The sequence below is a fragment of the Ambystoma mexicanum genome, chromosome 11 (assembly GCF_040938575.1).
Source record: "Ambystoma mexicanum isolate Mex_15411 chromosome 11, UKY_AmexF1_1, whole genome shotgun sequence".
Classification (NCBI taxonomy): domain Eukaryota; kingdom Metazoa; phylum Chordata; class Amphibia; order Caudata; family Ambystomatidae; genus Ambystoma; species Ambystoma mexicanum.
This window is the reverse complement of record NC_090934.1, coordinates 1,258,089,366-1,258,110,833: the sequence shown is the minus strand read 5'-3', so window position 1 is coordinate 1,258,110,833 and position 21,468 is coordinate 1,258,089,366. Positions and strand designations below refer to the sequence as shown.

Here is a 21,468-nt window from a genome sequence, read left to right as displayed (position 1 = left end):
CCAGACGATGAGACCACAAGGACGCCCGTCCTGTAGTTCTGGTGTAACGTGAGACGGCAGCCAAATGTACCTTGATGGAAACGTGAGATAGGCCAGCCTTGGCCAAAGACAGTAGTTACGGCAGTACTTGAGGGACCGTAATCCGCAGAGGATTAATCTTCTGTGCACGGCACCAGACAGAGAACCTCTTCCATTTATGTCCATAGCACTTGAGAGTTGAGGATGCCCTGGCCTTTGCAAGAACCTCTCTGCAGTCGGCCGGGATGTCGTATCCTCCAAACTCTAGTGCTGCAGGAGCCAGGCCTGCAAGTTCAGCGACTCTGGTTCGTGATGAAGAATGACGCCTCCTTCTCTGGAGAGAAGATCTGCATCCTGACTGGTGTGGATGCTGACAAGTCCAGAAGGTCCGGGAACCAGATCTGCCTCGGCCACGCCGGTGCGACGAGGATCATCCTGCACCGGGACCCCTTGAGCTGGTTGACGAGCCGGAGTAGCAACGGTAACGGTGGGAATGCATAAAGGAACAGGCCATCCCAGAGGAACGAGAAAGCATCGCCCATGCTCCTCGGTTGGGGAAACCTGCTGGCGAACCTCCGGCACTTGGAGTTCGCCGCCGTCGCGAAGAGATCGATCTGGGGTTTGCCCCATCGTCGGAAGAGTCGGTCCACTTGATCCTGGCGCAGTTCCCACTCGTGGCACGAGCGCAGCTCTCTGCTGAGTGAGTCGGCGATGGTGTTCTTTATCCCTGCCAGATGAAAGGGTACCAGAAACATCCCTTGGGCGACGGCCCAATGCCACAGATCCTGGGCTTCCTTGGATAGGGCAGGGGATCTGGTTCCGCCCTGCTTCCGAATGTAAAACATCGTGGTGGTATTGTTGATGAAGATCCTCACCACCTTGCCCTTGAGGGACGGAAGGAAGGACTTGAGGGCCCAGAACACTGCGCGGAGCTCCAAGATGCTGATATGGAGAGTCTTCTCCTCCGGGAGCCAAAGGCCTCTCGCGTGGAGACCCCCGGTGTGCGCTCCCCAACCTTCCAGGGAGGCATCCGTCGTCACCGTCACCTGGTGGGCCGGGGCTAGGAAACCTGTTCCCGCTGTCAGATGAGCGCGGACACCCCACCATCGTATAGCCTGACGGAACGCTTCGTCGAGCGGGATCCTGTCCTCGAAGCTGCCCGTCGTCTGGATCCAGTGGGCGTCGAGGAATTCTTGCAAGGGCCGCATCTGAAGTCTGCAGTGGGGCACCAGATAAATGCAGGAGGACATCATTCCGAGGAGGGACTTGATAGACCACACTCTGGCCACGTCCGTGGCCAGCAGACGTTGCTCCTTTCCTAGGATGGTCCTTATCCTTTCCTGCAACGTTGAGGCCCGCTGCGCCACTGTGTCGAGCTGTGCTCCCAGAAACAGGGTGACTTGCGACGGGACCAGGTGGGATTTTGGAAAGTTGATGGAGAACCCCAGGTCCGTGAGCAGCTGGACGGTCTTTGCAGTGTGTTCCACGGCGAGCTCTCTTGTCCTTGCCCGTATGAGCCAGTCGTCCAGGTAGGGGTAGACGTGGATCCCCTGCAGGTGCAGCCGCGCCGCCACCGGTGCTAGGCACTTGGTGAACACCCTGGGCGCCGATTTTAATCCGAACGGGAGGGCCTTGAACTGGTAGTGCCGCCCTTTGACCACGAACCTGAGGAACTTTCGGTGTCTCTTTAGAATAGGAATGTGGAAGTAAGCATCCTCCAAGTCCAACGACGACAGGAAATCGCCCTCCTCCAGCTGTCCCAGCACGTGCTGGAGGGTGACCATCCGGAACTTCTGTGCCTTGATGTATTTGTTTAGTCGTCGCAGGTCCAGGATGGGACGCCATCCTCCTGTCTTCTTCTTCACGAGGAAGTATCTTGAGTAAACTCCGGAGCCCCGAAGCCTCTTCGGGACGAGCTCGATGGCCCCTTTCCTGAGCATCGCCCTTACTTCCAACAGCAGTTGAGGGACGTGATTTTCCTTCCTGGCCACGGGAGGAACGCGGGGGCACCTCTTCTGGAACTCGAGGGCGTGCCCCAGGGCCAGGGCGTCCAGCACCCAACGGTCGGTGGAGATGGACTCCCACACGCCGACGAACTTCGTCAGCTGGCATCCCACCGGGGTGCTTTGGCGGGGGCCCGACCCGACGGTCGGTTCAATCTTGCTTGGAGGCCGCTTTGCCTACTTGACCACCTTGGCGACGACGGCGGGATCCACCTGACTTGCCGCGTCCCCTGTAGGCCTCCTGCGGCAAAGACCTTGCTGCTTGACGGTACATAGAGGAGCTGCTGCCGGGTCCCTTGGAGGCACCCTTTCTGCCTCCGGAGCTCCGAAAGGACGGCCGTCGCTGTTGGAGCACACCCAGTGCACGGGCCGTCTCCATGTCCGTCTTGATCGCCTGAAGGGATTCATCATCAACCACCTTGCCAAAAAGGTTGTTCCCCTCGAAAGGCATGTCCAAAACCTTGGTCTGAACGTCCTGGCGGAAATCTGTCGCCTTGAGCCATCCTCGTCGTCTCAGGCAAACGCTGTTGCCCAACTGACGGAAACCGGTGTCGGCGATGTCCGTAGCCACCGTAATGGCGTGGTCCGAGGCAATCTCACCTTCCTGCAAGGTTTCCAGGCTCTCAGCCCTCTTGGCATCCGGAAGGAAGTCCAACAGAGGGGCGATCTTGAACCACAACTCCCTGTTGTAGCGGGCTACGATGGCCAGGGCGTTGGCCGCCTTGATGGTCGTCGCTGCAGATGAGATGACCCGTCGTCCCATCACATCCAGCTTCCTACCCTCGCCGTCCGGAGGGGAGGTTGAAGTCGAGGCCGATGGCACCCCCCCGCTTTCTTCTTGGCCGCCGCCGAAACGACAGAGTCCGGGGTAGGTTGCGCCCTAAGGCACAAGGGAGCAGTGTCGGGGACCCAGTACTTCTTCTCGTACCGGTCCCTCTTTGCAGGAGCCGTGGCAGGGTTCTTGAGGAGGGCGAGCCCCTCATCCCATATGTCATCAAGAAGCGGTACGGCGAGGACCGTCTTCCTTTTAGCCTTGCGCCGTTGGTAAAGGAACCCCTCCTTCTTCTTTTCTTCTGGGCAGAGCTGGAAGAGCTCGGATGCCCTGGAAATCATTGCATGGAAGGATCCAATCTCGTCGGGCGGGGACGCCCGGGCAGGGGGCGACAGGGGACACGTCCCGTTGTCGCCTCCGTCGTCATCCGTACCCGTCGGAGTCGTGTCCATGCCTGTATCATCCCCGTGGGTAGTGGACCGGGGGGAAGGCAGAGAAGGCCGCAGAGGCGGGAGAGGAGGCCTAGGATGCATCCTCCTCCTCTTAAGTGGTGGGCTCTCCGAAGGTCCTGGCTCCGGTTCCTCCATCGGGTCTGGCTCAGGCACCTCGTCGGGGGAAGGGGCAACCTAGTCCTTATCTCCGGGCATAAGGACTGGATGGCTGACAAAATGGCCGCCGAGGTGTCCTGCAGCGCCGGAAACGACGGGAGCGAGGGCTCTTGAGGAGCCTCGTCTGCGTCACCGTCGCCCTCGTCGTCGCCCTCGTCGGGATCCCTCCCGATGGGATGGGCCTCCTCCACGACTTGGATGAGCTCCTCTTCAGAGGTCGTGTCCGTATCCATGACGGCCACCAACCCCTCACCCACCTTTTCCAACGAAGACTTTGTGGGGGTCTTCTCGATGGGCCTGAAAGACGACTCCCTCCGCGGTGGCAGGGAGACTCTGGTACCTGAGGGCGCCTCCACTGGTGTAGCCTGCACAGGCTGAGCCAGGGCCGCCGCGACATCCTCAATCGAGGTCTTAGCATGGTGAATTAAGGCCAACGTCACCTTCTGTACGCCTGGGGCCTTCACCTTGGGGGGAGGGTCTGAGCCTCGCTCCCCCTCTGCCGGAATCTTCGAGATCGACCGGGGCCTCTCCAGAAGCTTCGCCGGGTTCTCGGACTTCCTCTTACCCGAGCCAGAGCGTTGGCTCGTTGGTCGATGGCGCCGGGGAGGATGCGCCCTGCCTGGCAGCCAAGGAGCCCGACCGTTCGGCGCTCCCGGTGCCCGCGGACTCGCGGTGCTTAGCCTTTTGTTGGGCCCCCATCGCCGGAGCACCCTCACAGGACTTAGAAGAGCACTTGGACTTCTTTTTCTTCTTCTCGCCTGGCGGGCTCTTACCTTCCAGCCAGTTGGCGAGACGGAGGTGGCGATCCTTCATGGTCCGCTCCGACATGTTCCCACAAAACGCGCAGTCCTTTTCCTTGTGCGTCTTGTCCTCATGGAGACAGTAGAGGCATAACGAATGCTCGTCCTCCTTGAAAACGTTCTGAAGCTGGCATCCAGGGCAGGTCCTGAACAGCTTCCCGGGCGTCGAGCTTCCTTTCTCCTGGGCCATGTCCGTGGGGAGGCCTCAGAACTTCTGGAATCCTCCAAAAGCGTAACTCGATGAAATCTTCACCCTTGAGGGGCGTAGAAACTCCGAAACGGAAGTAGAAACGGTAGAGCTTGAGGCTCTATTTAACCGAAAGAATGAGAAAAAAGCATGAAAACGCAGCAAAAGCTCGAGAGCTAAGCACGAGGACTCCCAACACTTGAACGTGCGGTAAAAATCTGAGGATGGCTGCCAGGGGCGGGGCTTAGGTAGAGGGCAGTCATTGGCTGGGGGCAGTATGACCCAGAGACCAGTGATTGGTTACTACTGAGAAAGACAGATCAGAAACGAAACTGATACTGATTTTTTCTATACCGAGGATTCCCGGCCTGACGACGGGGAATATTCATGAGCATGTGAATCCACGCCAGACCCCATGCTGGAGAATACCCGTTGCCCTCAGTCTCGTCTCTTCATTCTTCGTTCTTTCAATGAGGGTCTGCCTCCTGGATTGATGGTGCCCGAGTTGGACTGGATGTATACAGTCGGTCTACTGTCGGACCACCGATGGGGGTCGTAACCGCACGCCCCTGACTACAACTATTATCATTATAACGTTTTGAGCCCCCGCACCCCCTTTCATTCAAACATTGTAATTAATAACATTGTGGTAAACAACAACAACTTTTACTTTAAAATAGCATAAGTGGTGATACATGCGGTTTCCGAGTTCATTGTCAGCCGGCTACTCGTTCTTGCAGCCTGGGCAGCGGACACGCCCTGAATCTAGTCCAGCAGCGAGCGTGTGCCGAGTTCCGGAATGTAGATAAGTCCTCATTCAATAATTTCGAGGTGGACATTGCAAGGATACGGGACTTGAGCGAGCAGTGTCATTTGTTACTGTCTGGCGTGTCGTTGGGTCGTCTGTACTTTCTGGATCCCTTAACTCTTTTCCTTCTCGGGCCCTGAAGCTCCTATCCCGGTCTGTCCTGGACAGGGCCCTCTTGTGTTCCACCTCTCAGGCCTGTCCCAAGGAGATCTGCAGTACATTCTCGAATTTCTTCTTCAGAGCGGAGCAGGATCTTTCTGCTTCCTTGTTCGAACGTAAGGGAGAAAGGATATCCCCACCTATATCTCGTGCCTAGGTCTTTAAGCCATTTCATTATGGGGCTACAAAGGCCAAGGTGAGCAAGGACAGATCCTGATAGATGGTGATTTGAGCCCCCCCCCCGAAGGTGAGGGGGCCCCCGGCTCTGGCTTTCGCGAGTATCCACGTTCTGTCCTGGTATCTGTGGAATCTGGCAAGGATGGACCTCAGGCCACCTGGTGGGCCGCCGGCTCTGTGTATCCTCTCGGTTTTCAGTTCATCAATGTCCTCATCTGCTGTTAGGATTTTAATGATATTGTGTATTGTTTGTTTGAGGTCCTCTTCTGTTTCCCCCTCGCACTCCGGAATCCCGAAAAACTGTAGGTTATTCCTTCTTTCTCTGTTTTCTAAATCGTCTATCTTAAGGCGGATTTCATCCTCCCTCTTCTCTATGTTGCGCATCCTGACGTCGAGTTGGGCTTCCAGAGTGTCTATCAAGGCTTGATTGTTCTCAACACCCTCCAGCCTCTCCTCGATGTTGTCCACTCTCTGGGTCATTTTGTCAATTTTGCCGCCGAGGTTGGCTCCCATGTTTCGGATTTCGCTCAAGAGGGCAGCGATGTCCCCCTTGGTGGCTGCCGCTCCCGTCTCTGAGGCTTCAAGTGACATTATGGGTCTTGGCTTTGGTTCCGGAGGTAGGGGGGTATATGCGTATCTGGCTAATTTGTTCTTAGTGTTCATCTGGTACTGGTGTGTGAGGAGGCACATGCCCTGAAAGTGGGGGCCCTACCCTCTGCACTGCCGCATTGTACAGTTCTAGAAGTATGTAGTGGGACGTTATGCAGGGCGTCCTGTGGATCGGGGGTCCATGGGTGGGAGGAGGCACACGCCCCGGCTCCAGGGGCCCTACCCTCCATTTAAGTTGGCTTCTGTCCATAGGCCTGATACGATGTCAAGGGTGCTCCAGTGTTGGTGCGGGCCCTTGTGTAGGCACTGATGGGGTTGCGTACGACAGGACCCTTGACAGGGGGCTTTGGCTCGAGTTAAAGTTCGGGTGGGGACACAGTTGGCTGTTCCAATTCCCTTCGTCGCTGGCCCGCCTGTCCGAATCTTGACAGGGCGAGGGGCCGGCGGTTGTACAGAGGAGGGCACACACCCCAAAGGTGGGGGCCCAACCCTCTGCGTTGTCTTTGGTGCAGGCACAAGCTCCTTGCCTTATGTGCTGTGGCCCTGGAGATAAACTCAGCAGAGAGACCGTAAAAAGTTCTTCAGGCGCTTGCAGTAGGTTCAGGACTGCCTGTTTTGGTGCTGTGGTTGGGGGGACAGGATCTGGACTTGATATAGGGTGCTCCCAGGGGAAAACGCGTGTTGCTGCCCTCCGGGGGAAGTCAGGTGGTTGTTGGTTCTCTTGTAGCGGCACTCGGGGGAAGTTGTGCCTCGGCAGGGGGTATCTAGCGTGTCAGCCTCACTGAGTTGGGCACTGCTCCCTTGTAGATGAAAGGGGAGCGCAGCCCTAGGCATGCTGTAGGTTGCTTATGATTGGGGGCAGGCTGAGGGCACTTGGGGCTATATGCGGTATTGATTGGGGCCTGGGTTGGCGTTGTGCCAAGTGCAGGAGCTGCGACAGGGCCTACGGCTACAGCCGTATGTTGAAATCTCCTCCCCTATGCCCCCAGCACAGTATTCATTTGGGCCCTCAGGGCCTTTTAGGGCAGGGGTGTGGGCAGGGTCCAGTCCATGCGTGCCCTTTCCCCGGGCGGCGTACTTTCAGGTGTGGTTTAGCGGATGGTGCGGTTAGCGACGAGCCTGTGCAGGCTTGCACGACGCTGCCGCCGTGATTATGTTCCAGTCCTCTGGTGGGATGGAGGGCGGGGGGGGGCGCTCCTCCCTCGCGACCAGCCCACCACCACCTGACTCCGGATCCCAGGGGGGAGCACCCCAGGGGGGATGGGGCCTCGGATCTCCCGGAGCGCTGATGCGCGTTCCAAGGGGGGAGGAGGGGCCACCTACCCGCTCCGCAGGTTGTCTCCGTGTGGCGGGCGCCTGAGGCCGGCGCTGCACAGGCGGCCGCGCTGAGAGTGCGGGAACGTTCTCCGGGTGTTCGGCTGTCCCACAGAGGCTGCAGGACAGGCAGCAAGGTGGCGACTGCTGGGGGGAGCCGCAGCGCGGCCTGCGCTCTCTGCAGGAGGGTGATGGGAGGAGCTGGGTGCCTCGAGTGTGGCTGATAGAGGGAGGCGCAGGTCGACAGTCTTTTCCCCGTGTTGCCTTGAGCGTTTTTCTCCGGAATTTCGCTTGGTAGATGGGGGGCCGATTCACATTGCCTGTACAGCCGTTGTTGTGGACCTGGGGGGTCAAAAGTGGGGGCTCTAATCACTTTTAGGGCCTGTGGGTCCGGAGCTCACACGGAGGTGTCCTCCATCCGAGCGCCCCCTGGTGGCCGATCCCAGGATGTCGTTTTTTATGTTTTTTTCTTCCAGAATTCATGAGAGACAGAAAATCGGGGATAGTGTAGCAGCTAGAGAAGATAGGGATGATGGTGAGTGCTATAGGGGCGGCAGAGGATAGTTGGAAGAAAGAGGAGGGGCTGCACAGCACAGCTCACCAGGTGGCTTAGTAGTTGCAAAAGAGACACAAAATGCAGTGCAAAATGGGGTGCATAGATGTTAAACACACACCAGGCTTTGAATTTTCAAAAGATACACAAAATGCAATGCAAAATGGGGTGCAGAGATTTTAAAAAACATTGTTGATGGTCAACGGGGGGATCTTTCTAGAGACAGACCACGGGAGACAGAATACAAGCAAAAGTCGATTGACCCCACCTTGGGGCAGGGGGGGCAAACAGCAGAGGACATACTTGGCCCCCTACTGGAAGGACCTTGCGGAAGGTGTGGGCCCCCGACTCAGGGGCGTGTGCCTGCCTTGCCGGTGAGTGTGGGATACCACCCTCCTCCTCGGTTGGAGAGAAGTCTGGACCTGGTGAGTCGCATAAAGGAGGGGTTTGCCCTAGTGTTGGTGGCGAGAGGGTTTTGGACATTCCTGTGTCTCCACTCTGGTGCAACAGCATATGGAACTTAAGGCCAGGCTTGCTGAATTTGCATACCCGGGCCGGCCAGATCTTACAAGGCACATTGCAGTTAAGGGCGTGGCATCGGAAGGTGAGGACTCAGCCACTAAGAGAGATGTAGCATCACTGATGGAGGAGTTATGAGAGACGACATAGGGGGTAAAGTGGACAAGATCAAACTCCGGCTCGACAAAATGGAGGACAGAGTGCAGACAGTAGAATATAATCAATCCTCCCTTGACACCCTCCAGACTCAAATGGATGTGAGAATGGGCGAAATTGAAAGGAGGGAGGCAGAGATGGTTCTTATGATGGATGACTTCGAGAACTGCAAACAGAGAAACAACCTTAGATTTTTTGGAGTACCGGAGACGGAAGGAGCAACCGAAAGGGACCGCAGGAGGAACATTCATGACATCATGAAACTCGTGTTCGAAGAAGACTCGATAGATGAGTTGAGAATTGAAAGAGTGCACAGAGCCGGCAGAGGCCCTAGATCAGTCCTGGAAAGGTTCCAGAGTTACTCCGATAAGCTCAAAATACTGGAGAAGGCAAGGGCTAAAGGCCCCGTGACCATCGTATCAGCAAGAGTCACCATTTTTCAGGAGTTTTCCGCCCTCACTCTCACAAAGAGAAGAATGTGCTTGCCTCTAAGTGGTTGATGGAAAAAGGAGTCAGGTACAGATGGGGGTTCCCGTTCTCGATCTTCTTTGAATCGGCGACTCAAAATACAGGATGGCGACGGTGGAAGAGATAAAGAGAGTTTCTGGGGAGCTGCTGGGAGGAGATGAGTCAACCCTGGGAACCAAAGGAGACAACGATGGGGACAGACAATGGCATATTAAGGGACCTAAAAGGAGACGTATCCCCAAATTCAAGGAAATGTATGAAGTTAAATACCTCGCCGGCCGACATGTCCTGATCACTCCTCTGGGGGACGCTCGAGGGGAGAGGGGAATGTTTCGTAGAAGGGTGAACCCCCCACCAGCGGTTCTCGGGGGCGAGACAGAGCTTGAATTTGCAGGGGAATGTTGCCAGGTTGTTGTTCACAACAGTTGGGGTGGGTGACCGGCGCAGGGTAAGGAGGTTTTGTTGTGATTTCTATCTTTGGGGTTTTCTCTTTTTGTTGTTTGAAATTTAGGATGGAAGTGGGGGCACCAACAAAAGAGGTGATAAGGAGAGGGGGCCTGGGTTGCGGGTTAGACTCGTGGTTCGGCACACGGCTGGTGAGGGAAACTGGAAGGTGCTGGATGCCTGGGGGGGAGCAGAAGGGAAGACGGTGGTGGGTGGGAGTTTTGGAGCCTACAAATTGGTTGTGGCAGTGCTCACTTGCAAATTATTTCAATATGGCTGGAGGAGGTAGACTCCGAGGTGCAAAGATGGTTTCCATGGCTGACTCGACTAAAGAAAACAGGGGGGACAATCTGTGGGTATGCACACTGAATGCGAAAGGACTCAACTCCCCGGGCCAAGAGGTCACTGGTTGCAAGGGAATTTAGAAGGATTGAAATTGGTGTTTTATTCCTTCAGGAGACCACATACCTTAAGTGGGAGGAGCTTAAGATCCCCTGTGGGCTGATAGGGGAGAGTTTTGGAGCTCGGGAATAACGAGGAAAGGTGGGGTCGGGATCTTGGTCTGGAGAGGACTCAGGGTGAAGGTCACGAAAGTGTGGTCAGACTCGGAGGGGAGGGCAGTATTGGTCTTGGGTTTGATCAGAGACATTGGATTCACTTTTGCCCTGATGTACGCTCCGAATCAGGGACAAAGGAGGTTTCTACAGAGCCCCTAGAGAAAGTCATGAGTGAGGGACTGGGGCACCTCATAGTTGGGGGAGATCTCAATGTGTGGATGTATCCAAATTTGGATAGGCAGTCAAAACCCCAGGGGACAGGAATCGCAGAAATAAGGGGGCAGAGCTTTGCATACAGCTATAGACTTATAAGGGCTCTGGGACGTTTGGCGCCCCTTCCATCCGCAGGAGAGGGGGTTTACCTTCTATTCCCCCCTGCATGGAACCTCCACAAGAATAGACTATCTTTATATCTCAAGGGACTTATGGGATCTCGCCCTGGGATCAGCGATTCATCCAATTAGCTGGTCGGACCATGACATGGTGTTCATTGATATTGGTTGGAGTGGTCTCTGCCCTAGGAATTGTAAATGTGGGTTTAATGAGTTTCTGTGGAAGGACCCAGTGTTTAAAGAAAAGATGGAGAGGGGTATCAGGGATTTTTTTTAAATCAATGACACAGGGGAAGTTCGCAGGGAACTGTGCGGGATGCCGTGAAGGCCACATGGAGAGGCATACCAATCGGAGAAGGGGCCCATAAGAAGAGGGAATGTGTGCTTATTGAAAAAGGGCTGTGGGAGAAAATAATATCCTTGGAGAGGTTTGGACAGTTACCAAACAGTAACAGGGAGGCCTGCATTAGCAAGGCGAGGGAAGCCAGGGAGGAGTTGAGGCAGCTGGAGGAAGGGAAAATTGTTTGCAATTTGGAATTTCTTAAGCAGAAGTTTTATGAAAAAGGGGTCAAGGTTGATGATCTTCTTGCCGCAAGGCTAAGGGGACAACACGCAGAGAGATGGTTCTCAGAGATAGAGGGAGGGGGCGGACGGACAGAGGTCGCACCTGGGGGGATCCAGGAGGCCTCAGCCTCATTTTATGAGGGGCTATGTGGGAGTGAAGGGACGGCCACGGAGGTGGAGATACAGAATGATGTAGATGAGTCCTGCCTCCCACTGCTATCACAGGAGGAATCCGGGAACCTGGAAGCATGCATTACTAGGGAAGAGATTAAGCTTGCAATTGGATGCATTTGAACCGGGAATGCACTGGGGGACGATGGCTTCACCTTGGGATTCTATAAATCCTTTCTACCGGCCCCTTTCTGATAACATTGTTTAATGATGTCATGGAGACAGGGAGGGCCCTGGACTCGTTTGGCCACGCCCTCATTTCAGTAATTCCTGTGGTTCATATCGCCCGATTTCCCTATTAAACATGGATGCAAAGATATACACCAGAGTCATAGCTGCCAGGTGAGAAGTACACTTGCCTAGATTGATTCACTCTGACCAGGTGGGTTTTGTCAAGAGGTGCCAGGGGGCAGACACCATGAGGAAAATGTTACACCTGATAAACGAAGCCCAGGGCAGACTGGACGATACCACGCTCCTCTCTGTGGATGCCGAGAAGGCCTTTGACAAGGTGGAGAGGCCATTCCTGAAAGCAGTGCTCGCTAAAGTGGGGATAGGCTAGAGACTCCTGAGTGGCATAATGGCGGTCTACTCCGCGCAGAGAGCATGTGTGGCTGTGCACGGGGGATACTTGCGCTGGTTTGATCTAGGTAGAGGGGCAAGACAGGGGTACCCCCTGTCCCTGCCTTTGTTTGCTTGGAACCTCTTGCCCAGAGTTTGAGGGAAGACCACTGGATAGAGGGTTTCGAGGTCGGTGGGAAGAGATACAAACTTGGTCTATATGCAGATAATATGCTCCTGCATGTGGTAAATCCTCTGACCTCGGTGTCCATTGTAGTTGGTTTGATTGAAAAGTGCGGTCATATGGCAGGGCTCAAAATTAACCAGGGCAGATCACTTCTTTTCCCTCTCGATAGCAGTAGGGATGATTATCTGGTGCCCTTTGCGCCTCTGGGCATGAAAGTCACCCTGGGAACGATTAAGTATTTGGGTGTTAATGTCACGAGAGAACTAGAGGGGTTGTATGAAGCAAACTTCCCCACACTGATGTCTGAAATGGACAGGGACTTAAAGAAATGGAGCAAGTTGACTATCTCCTGGATGGGGCGATTGAACACACTTAAAATGGTGGTTCTTCCCAGGACTCTGTATCTCTTCCAAATGCTGGCGATCCAGATTCTGGACCTCTTCTTCAAGGTCATTGTGGGCACTTTTTTGTGTTTCTTTTGGCAGGAGAAGAAGCCAAGGGTCTCTAGTGAGGTGCTGACGCTCCCTAAAGATAGTGGGGGAGTGGGATTGCCAGACATAAACTTGTATTACAAGGCCACCCAGCTGAGGGTACTGATCCCGCACCTCAGACAGAGGGATGATCTGCAATGGGTGGGGCTGGATAACCTCCAGCTAAGCCCGAGGACGGTGGGAGAATGGTTGTAGGTCCCCAGGACATTATTACTTAGGGACCATTTGGAGTATTTGGAGGAAGGGGGCGGGCCTGGGAATGTTACATCATGGCCCTCGTCATTGGGTCATCTTTGGGTACCGGGGGTTAGGGCATCTATACAGAACCCAGAGAGGTTTCATGCCTGGTATGAGGCAGGGTTAGAGAGGATTGTGCAATTATGGAAGGATGGGAGGTTCATCTCAATAGTCAACCTAGAGGAGGCCCTGGGGATAGGTGCACTTTCAGTCTTCTCGTACTTGCAACTTAAGGAGGGCTCTGACTTGTGAGAAGTAGAAAGAAAAAATAGAAACAGAGCTCACGCCTTTTGAAAACATTGTGGATACTGTGGCTGATTCCAGAGGTTTGATAGGGGCACTATATAGGGCCATGGTTGAGACGAGAAGGGTGTCCATTGAGGGATTGAAGCAGCGCAGGGAAAAAGATTTGGGGACTGAACTTGACCCCCACACATGGCAAAGACTGTGCCGCAGGGCCTATAAGACCTCAATTTCCTGTCAGTACAAACTGCATGCCATTAAATTACTGCCTAGGTAGCAGTACGACCACGTTAGGCTTTCAAAAATGTACCAGTGAGTGAGTCCAGTGTGTTGTCATGGGTGCGGATCGAGGGCCGATTACTGGCCCATGTGGTGGGGATGTGTGGAGGTCCAGTCCTACTGAGATGAGGTCTTGTGCTGGATCAGAGACCTGGATGGGATCACAAGAATGAAATCACTGATGCTGGTTTTATTTGAGCTGCAGGAACTGGAAGGGGAATACGTCACCTGCCGAAAATGGTTCATGCCCTACTTTTGGAGGGGAGGGCATGCCAGGAAACACAGTAGAAGCGAGTAACACTCCCTGGAAAGTCGAAATGGGTTCCCACGGCACAGAACTTGTACTGTATGGAGCGTTTAAGAGCGGCAATCCATGGAGAGCCCTGTTAGGTGGAAATGGAGTGGGCATATTTTTGTGCTAGATACATTCCCTAGAGAAGATGTGAACTCTGTCCATGAGACCCCTATGCCACTCAGTGTGTAGGTCACCACTTTAAAGCAAGGTTTAAGGTTGCCTCAGAGGACTCAGACCCTCCAGAGGGTTAATAAATGTCAATGAGCATGTTAAGGCCAACAAAATGTACTTATGAGATGACAAGGGGGTAGATCTGAGGGTAGGGGTGGGTGGTAAGGGGAAGGGACACTCTTTTGCATTGAGGAGGTTATAATGTTTTGTAGCCGCGGGATGTGGTTTTGCTGTATTTCTGCAGAATTCTGCCTTACGTTTTAAAAATCAATAAAATTCCAATTTTAAAAATAAAACAATCAAACAACCTGAAAGTGGGAGACCAGCCTTTGGAAAGTGTGTCATCAATGAGGTATCTGGGATTCAATATTGCAAACAACCTCCCTTGGGGGAAGGGGGGGGCTGGATAACCCTTTTTAGAGTGGGATTTTCTACCTTATTGGCCAAAATAAAGCAAATATATTCTCAACTATGTTGCTACACCCTGGTACCATTGATCAGGTTCTACCTCCAAAACATTGAGCCTGTAGTTCTATATGGCCTTGCTATAGTCCCCTTCGATCTGGGGTCATCACTCTACATCCTCCAGGGGCTTCTCTGGAAGAGAACTTTGGGCCTGAACAACTCTATGCCCAATGCTGCCATTAGACACGAGTTGGGACTTATTTCTTTGGCGGCTAGAGCCTTATGGACGAAGTTAGACGAACATACCAAAATATTAAACCCCCGAAAAACTCCTTGTACCAACCCTTGGGTGAACCACCCCAAACACAATCAGCTTCCACTTTGACCCAGTTCAAGCCTACTATGTTCGAGATACTCAGTCAAATTGGTTCCTCTTCGGAGGAGCTGAGGGAGGTACCTGGGGTTTTAAAGTGTACATTATTTACAGCTGATTGGGCTGAAACCTCGTATTTATTGGGAAATCTTTCTCTCTACAGGAAATATGCAAAGTTCAGAAGGAAGCGAGGGGTCAACCTAATGTATGTGTCCCTATTTCCCTGCTCAAAGATTTGGAGTGTATACTTGCGCTTTCGCCTGAATCAGTTTGCCACTTTGGAAAGGAGGTCAAAGTGGGACAAGTCACTATCAAAACACCAACTGTAGATTTTGTAAGACCACTACAGTAGAAACCCTCAAACACATTAGTCTGACTTGTCCCGGGTTTGGGAAACCACAGCTGCGTTACTTGGGTGACGTGCTACTGAATGACATGTTTTGGCTTGGGCTTATGTGGAGCAATTCGGTGAAATTGATCCTGGCACTGTCTGCTTTCTCATCTGCTTTCCTGGGGAAAATAGAATGATTTTTAAGTTTTAATTTCCTTTGGCTCACGGATGAATTAAGGAATAGTTTGCTGTATTACTGATGAAAAGTCACACCATTGTTTTTAGCATGTTTTTTCTTCTTTTTAGTATTTCTTTGCTTTATCATTGTAAGTATGATTATTTGTATTTCTTGTTTCTTTCTTTTGTGAAAAGCTTACTTTTGTAGGCTAAACACAATAAAAAAAATGGTCTTTGACATACACTATTGTTCCAGTAGCATGTCTCAAGAACCCTCAGCATAAGTTATCACTAGAGGATGTTAGGAATGGGGTCTTTGAGGTAATACAATGTTGACTTGCATCTATGCACAGAAGTCTTGTTGATAAACACATATTTGTTTAAACTACCATAATTTCCCAATCCATTCAATCACATGTTCAGTCCCATTTACCATTGTGTTCATATATATTATTGAGAACATGGTTCGGCTGTACCTAGTTACACAGCGCTAGAATATATAATAAATCTATATTGACCGCTGCTTGGGCAGGTCTATTCAGACTGGCCCACAGTCTATAATTGTCATAAGAAAAGATGTGTGTTTTACACCCTGCTCCTTGCGCAGGTCTAAGTTAGATCATTGTCAATGGATTCCCCTGAGTGTTATTCTCGATAACAAATCAAGAGGCTACAAACATTTTATACTAATAAGTCTTGTAAAGTTTTGGGAAGTTTTATTAATAAGTCCTAATTTCTTATGATTAATAACCGATACAACAGATTTGTTTTCTTAGTCATAGGTCTAATAGATCAAAAAGTCTTGCAGTGAAACATAATATATTGTTCTAATTTTCCAAAAGTCGTTGCATTGTCCACTGGTCAATCATAAAATCTTCATTAGCTTGCCCTCTTTGTCATAGTTCTAGTCCATCACATAATGTTCTGTTGTTGTTAGCCAACTCAGTTCACAGTGAAACATAGCATATTATTTTACATTAATTCACCCATTAACCAATAAGTATTTCGACCAATGTAGGTCTTTATCAAGGCTGGGCTGTCTTGGCATATAAGTAATAAAGTATGTAGATAGCCTGTTTGACAAAAAACACAGAGCAATAATAACTTAATATTTGGTTTGAGGTGAATAGCAGAAGAAATCAGCAACTTCAGTATGGAAAGCCATGCTAGAACTAATTTCTACCTTGGTAAGTAAGGCAAATGTATCCTCAGGCTGATGGACTCATCTCCACACCCACTGCTGCTCATTAATTAGGTAATGCACTCCTTCCCACGCTCATGCTTGTGATTAATGTTCCCTTTTTAACGTGCTACCTCATGCCCCAGTTGTGTCATGCCTTTGTTCAACATTTTAAAAACGGGTGAAGGTGGCTGTGGTCACCCGTGTATTAACGCAATGTAATTTGGCCAAGTTAAACTCCTACTTAGTTTTGATATTTCCATATTAGAGAATCTTAAATTATTGGTAACTCTCCAATTGGGGATATCTATTGTTCTTTCCCCACATATCAATAATATTTCTATTGCAATCAGATACTGTGAAGTTAAAATATGCCATTTGTTAAGCTTTCCATTATATCTTAAAATCTGATTCTGAATGTGAATACTGGTGATGTTCTCACCTTTCTAGCGTATTCTTTTAACTCCAGAACTTTCATTGGATATCACTCTCATTTGGACAAGTTGTGCTTAACTTAAATTTCCTGAAAAATAATATATAGATCCATAACCCAACATAAATTGATAATTGGTTCGGTTTCCAAATTGAATATTCCAATACATTGCTATCTTGTTGTTTAGCTTACCTATATTCTGTCCACATTGGACTTATTGAAGCTCCAGCTTTGGTTTTGGTGGCAGCTTTGGTTTTGGTGGCAGCTCTGGTTGGCGGTCTGCATACTTTCACGCGACCGGCATTTTGTTTTACTTTTTTTTATGCGTTACATCAGATGTCAGCCATGATAGCTGCGGTGCAGCCATTTGTTTATACAAATCAGATTTGCTTTGCGATGGTTAAATGGAACCGTACTCTGTGTTTCATGATCACATATTCTTTCTAGTATTCTTACTATCTTATAGACTGCTTCATTTCCTGCCTGGTTTCACAAATGCGCCATTTGTATTGCACGCATATAAGTAATTATAATTAAACAATGTTTTTGATTCTGTTCAGACTGGTAGCACCAGATATGTAATACTAATCGCATCCCGCTAATGTACAACTTGATAATGCTATATATATTAGTACTGCTGTTTAACAATTTCATGAGTTCCCATGTTGCCATCTTATCATTGTATGCACTTGATCTCCCTTCTCCACTTCCTGTGGTGCATGATCCATATTTACTGGTCTGGTATATAATAGACTTGGTTCATTTGGAATTATACTCTTTATTACTTTTGCTTGGCTCATTACGGTACAATAGCCATTTTTCCATACTATCTATGGTAATAATTATCCATATTAGTAAATCCCGTTGACTGGTAACACATTGAGTTGAAGACATCCTGGATGGGTTAGGATATGTGTATTAATTTTTAACCACATATCTGAACAAAATCAAAAAAATGATGGAGAAATATCCAACGCCATACCGCATATATTATCAACTAAAACAAAATGGCAGCTACACGAAAGCCTGCAGACCGCTAACGGGAGCTGCCACCAACACTGGAGCTTAAATAAGTCCAATGTGGACAGAAGCTAAACAACAAGATAGCAATGTATTGGAATATTCAATTTGGAAACCGAACCAATTATGAATGTATGTTTGGTTATGGATCTACATACTTTATTACTTATATGCCAAGACAGCCCAGCCTTAATAAAGACCTACATCGGTCGAAACACATGTTAGTTAATGGGCAAATTAATGTAAAATAATACGCTAGGTGTCACTGTGAACTGAGTTGGATAACAATAACAAAACAATATTTTATGCATTAGAACTATGACAAAGAGGGCAAGCTAATAAGGATGTAATGATTGACCAGTGGGCAATGCAATGATTTGTGGAAAATTAGAATAATATATTATGTTTCACTGCAAGTCTTTTTGATGTATTAGACCTATGACTAAGAAAACAAATCTGTTGTATGGGTTATATTAATCATAGAAATTAGGACTTATTAATTAAACTTCCAAAAACTTTACAAGACTTGGTAGTATAAAATGTGTGTAGCCTCTTGATTTGCTGTAGAGAATTACACTCTGGGTAATCCATTTACAATGATCAAATTTAGCCCTGCACAAGGAGCAAGGTGTAAAACACAAATCATATATATGTTTGGGCTAATCCGAAAGCAGAGCACACACACAGACTTAATGCTGAAGTAGGAGTTCAAACTTGAATGATGCTGTCAAAGATACTAGGAAACAATCATCATGAATCTACATCCCCTTTGGAAATGCAGAAGTTCCAAGCACACTCTGATTAATGATAATTTGTAAACAGCCAGCGTTATGCTTTATCCGCTTTGCACACATGCCCAGGCTTGTACTTTCAGTGTAAGATAAAGGGAGGGGGAAACGTGAGACTTCCCCCACCCCAGGGGACATAGGTATATGAAATACAGTGCCAGATAATGTTAGACATTTTTATCTGACAAGGTTTTGCTCACACCATGTGAAAGGCATTGACCTCCCCTTTGCAATATTTATTTATTGGCAGGGGGCCATCCTTGCAATGGACTCCTATGGGAAAGTTCGTCGTGAGAGGTTGGTGACCCTGCTCAGCGGATACCTTCGGATCAGCAGCTTGAAAGGGGCAGTAAAGAGAATAAAGCGAGAGGTTCAGTGCCAGCCTGAATCAGGAAAAGGACTAAGGCGACTACAAGAACTGGAGAAGCAGGTATGCACAAAGAGCTACAGCTTTCCTGGAGCTCAGCATTTACTCCCTGTTTCCTGGCTGAGGGAGGGTGGGAGAGGCAAAACGTTGAACACCTCCATTAAAATACAATGCATGGAAAGTGAAATGTGCAAAACAGGATTACAAGTACCAGAAACTTACAAATCCTCATGTCACTCTAAAAAAGTTGTGTGAGGTGAAAAGAAAACCTTCGGAGCTCATTGTTTTTTCTGCAGGGATATTCCAGCACCAGCACTACCTCGGATTCCATACCACCTTTTTCTATCTCTGATAGCAAAGTCATTGGGCTAGCAGCAGACGTCCAGTCCAGTACTCCCCACTCTGCTCCACCTTATCATCATTGCTTAGAATTTTCACTTTAAGTTTCTGATCTCACTAGGGAGCGGAGTACAGCCACCTTTCCCCTCCTTCTGACAATGTTCTAGGCTGAGAACCTTTTGTAGATATTTTCTTTATCCACAACCTTTATTCTGTCAACTGACTTCCAAACCCTCCTCCATTTAATTTACTCACAATACTCCACCTGTCCGCCCTTTGTATCATGCATAGACCCTGGTGACTCAGAAGATAGTCATCACGTACTGACCTTCCATTTCTTTTGCTAGCTGGACATACCATTACAGCCATAGTGGCATGACCACAGCCTAGCCAGGAAGCTGCCTTTATCCATGCTGTCCAGACCTGATACATCTTTGGAGTTGTGCAAAAAGCTAATCAGGTTTTGCAATGCATTATGTGCTTAGTGTATCACTGGCAAAAGTCTCGCTATACATCTACCAGTGGCAATGTGTTTTCTGGGTTATATAACCTGTTAAATTCTGACTTTGTGTCTGAAATAGATCTCCCTCTCCCCCTCTTTCCCTATGCATAATTAGATCCTGCATAAAATTGAAGTCTCTGCCTACCAATAGCTCTTGGTCTTAGAAGCCTGTAAGCTTTTGAAGAGCGACTCTATAATGATTTAAACAGCAGATGGACATATACATACAGTGGAGACCAATGTTTCATCCACTAAACCCTCAACACATATGAACTTTGCTTGTTAATCTCACATTCCTGCTTTAAGAATTGCAACCTGTCCACCTACAGAATGTCCTGCAAGAACACCCTAGACTTTGGTATAAGTGTTTCTTGGGCAGACGGGATTGCCAGATGTGTTGTGCAAAATCTCTTCTGAAAATTCTGCTTGGCCAGTGGCTTTAGCCCACTCCCATTGTTACTCACCTTCCCCCAATCTGTGCACAGGTTGTACACCTGGGGATCCTCCAACCCTATACTACCTGCATACTTTATGCCACATGACCTTTTTCCCCAGCACACACACGATTAGTCATTTACACGTGGGGCAGACTGGCTTACCAACCTGAATTGGTCTCAGATCTCTCCACACTTTCTTCTTCAACCATTATGGGAAACATATAAAACATGCAAAATATAGGCTGACAAGAAGACAAAACAAAAGTCAAATTAATATAGACAATGGGTATTTATACAAAATAATAGAGTCTTATTTTTTATTACCAGCCACTTCAGCACGCTTTAGGGGGCATGTGCATTGGGTTCTTTGCCCATCATGGGCGTAGGATGTTGGTGATGCAGGTCCTGATTTACCTTATCTGACCTGCCCTTACTTAGGAGACAGCAACAAAAAAACACACAAATGTGATGGATTGCATTCTTATTTTTAGCCTGCCTGCACCACCTCAAAAGAGGGGACAATGTGAGCAGTCGAGGCCGAAATGCGGCTAATCCACGTCCCCTTTGCGTAGGAACATAAGCAATTGCAGACATGTTTAGGCTTGTGGTGAGGAGGTGGGATTCAGAGCAGCAAATAAGGAATCCATCCATGTTAGGGCATAACTCGCTAACTAAAGTTGAATAAGGGAGTTTTGAATTACTCATATCCACTGGTATTGCTCGCAGTCTTCCATGGCATCATTTTTTTTAGCCTATCTGCACCATTACATAAGGGAACCAACCGTATGCAGATCAGTCGATCAGTCTTGGTCCTGCAAAAAGTTGGGGCAGTTGATCTGACCTGCTAGTTCACGACCCTCTGTGTGGGAGAACAATTTTAAGAAATGTTTTGACATTGCTTGTAATAATCAGTAGGGTGCTGGTTGATTCCCAAAGCTATGATAGCAAGGGCCCATCTGCCCATATTCTCTCTTATTATGTGAGCCCTTGTGTCTGGTCAACTGGAATTTACCACAAGGTCCCCTCGCTTTCAGATGTGGCCTGTAATGATCCTTTCTTTGTCTTCGGCAGGTGCTCCATCACTGGAAAGAGGTGAGGCGCCAGAGCTCAGAGAGCCGAATTCGATTGTCAGCATCTCTAAATGAGACACTTCGAAATGTCGAGGAGCAGTCTGGGATTTTTCTGATTAAGCCAGTCCTGTCGTGGCCTGGAGGGTAAGAGAAGCTTGGCCTCCATTGAGCGCTGTTCTGTACAGTTACAAGCGATTTACAAGCAGCCACCTGAAGAAGCCTGAAATGTTACTGCTATTGCCATTTTCCAAATAATTATTAACCGAGGGTGTGGGGGCAAGTTCTCAGCATATATGAAAAGTGTTATGATACGATTGGAAAGTACCCACACAATCCAAGGTGGTCAGTCAAAAGGCCGAAAAA

At 49.5% G+C, this 21,468-nt stretch overlaps 1 protein-coding gene across 1 annotated transcript in view; it reads left to right on the top strand.

The window, feature by feature from the left end:
- LOC138505132 (uncharacterized) overlaps positions 1 to 21,468 on the top strand; it is a 398,539-nt gene that overhangs the window by 279,109 nt on the left and 97,962 nt on the right. The window contains exons 13-14 of the mRNA XM_069625423.1: positions 18,641 to 18,820; positions 21,107 to 21,249. Coding sequence (XP_069481524.1) covers positions 18,641 to 18,820; positions 21,107 to 21,249 — 323 coding nt within the window. The remainder of the gene's footprint in view (positions 1 to 18,640; positions 18,821 to 21,106; positions 21,250 to 21,468) is intronic.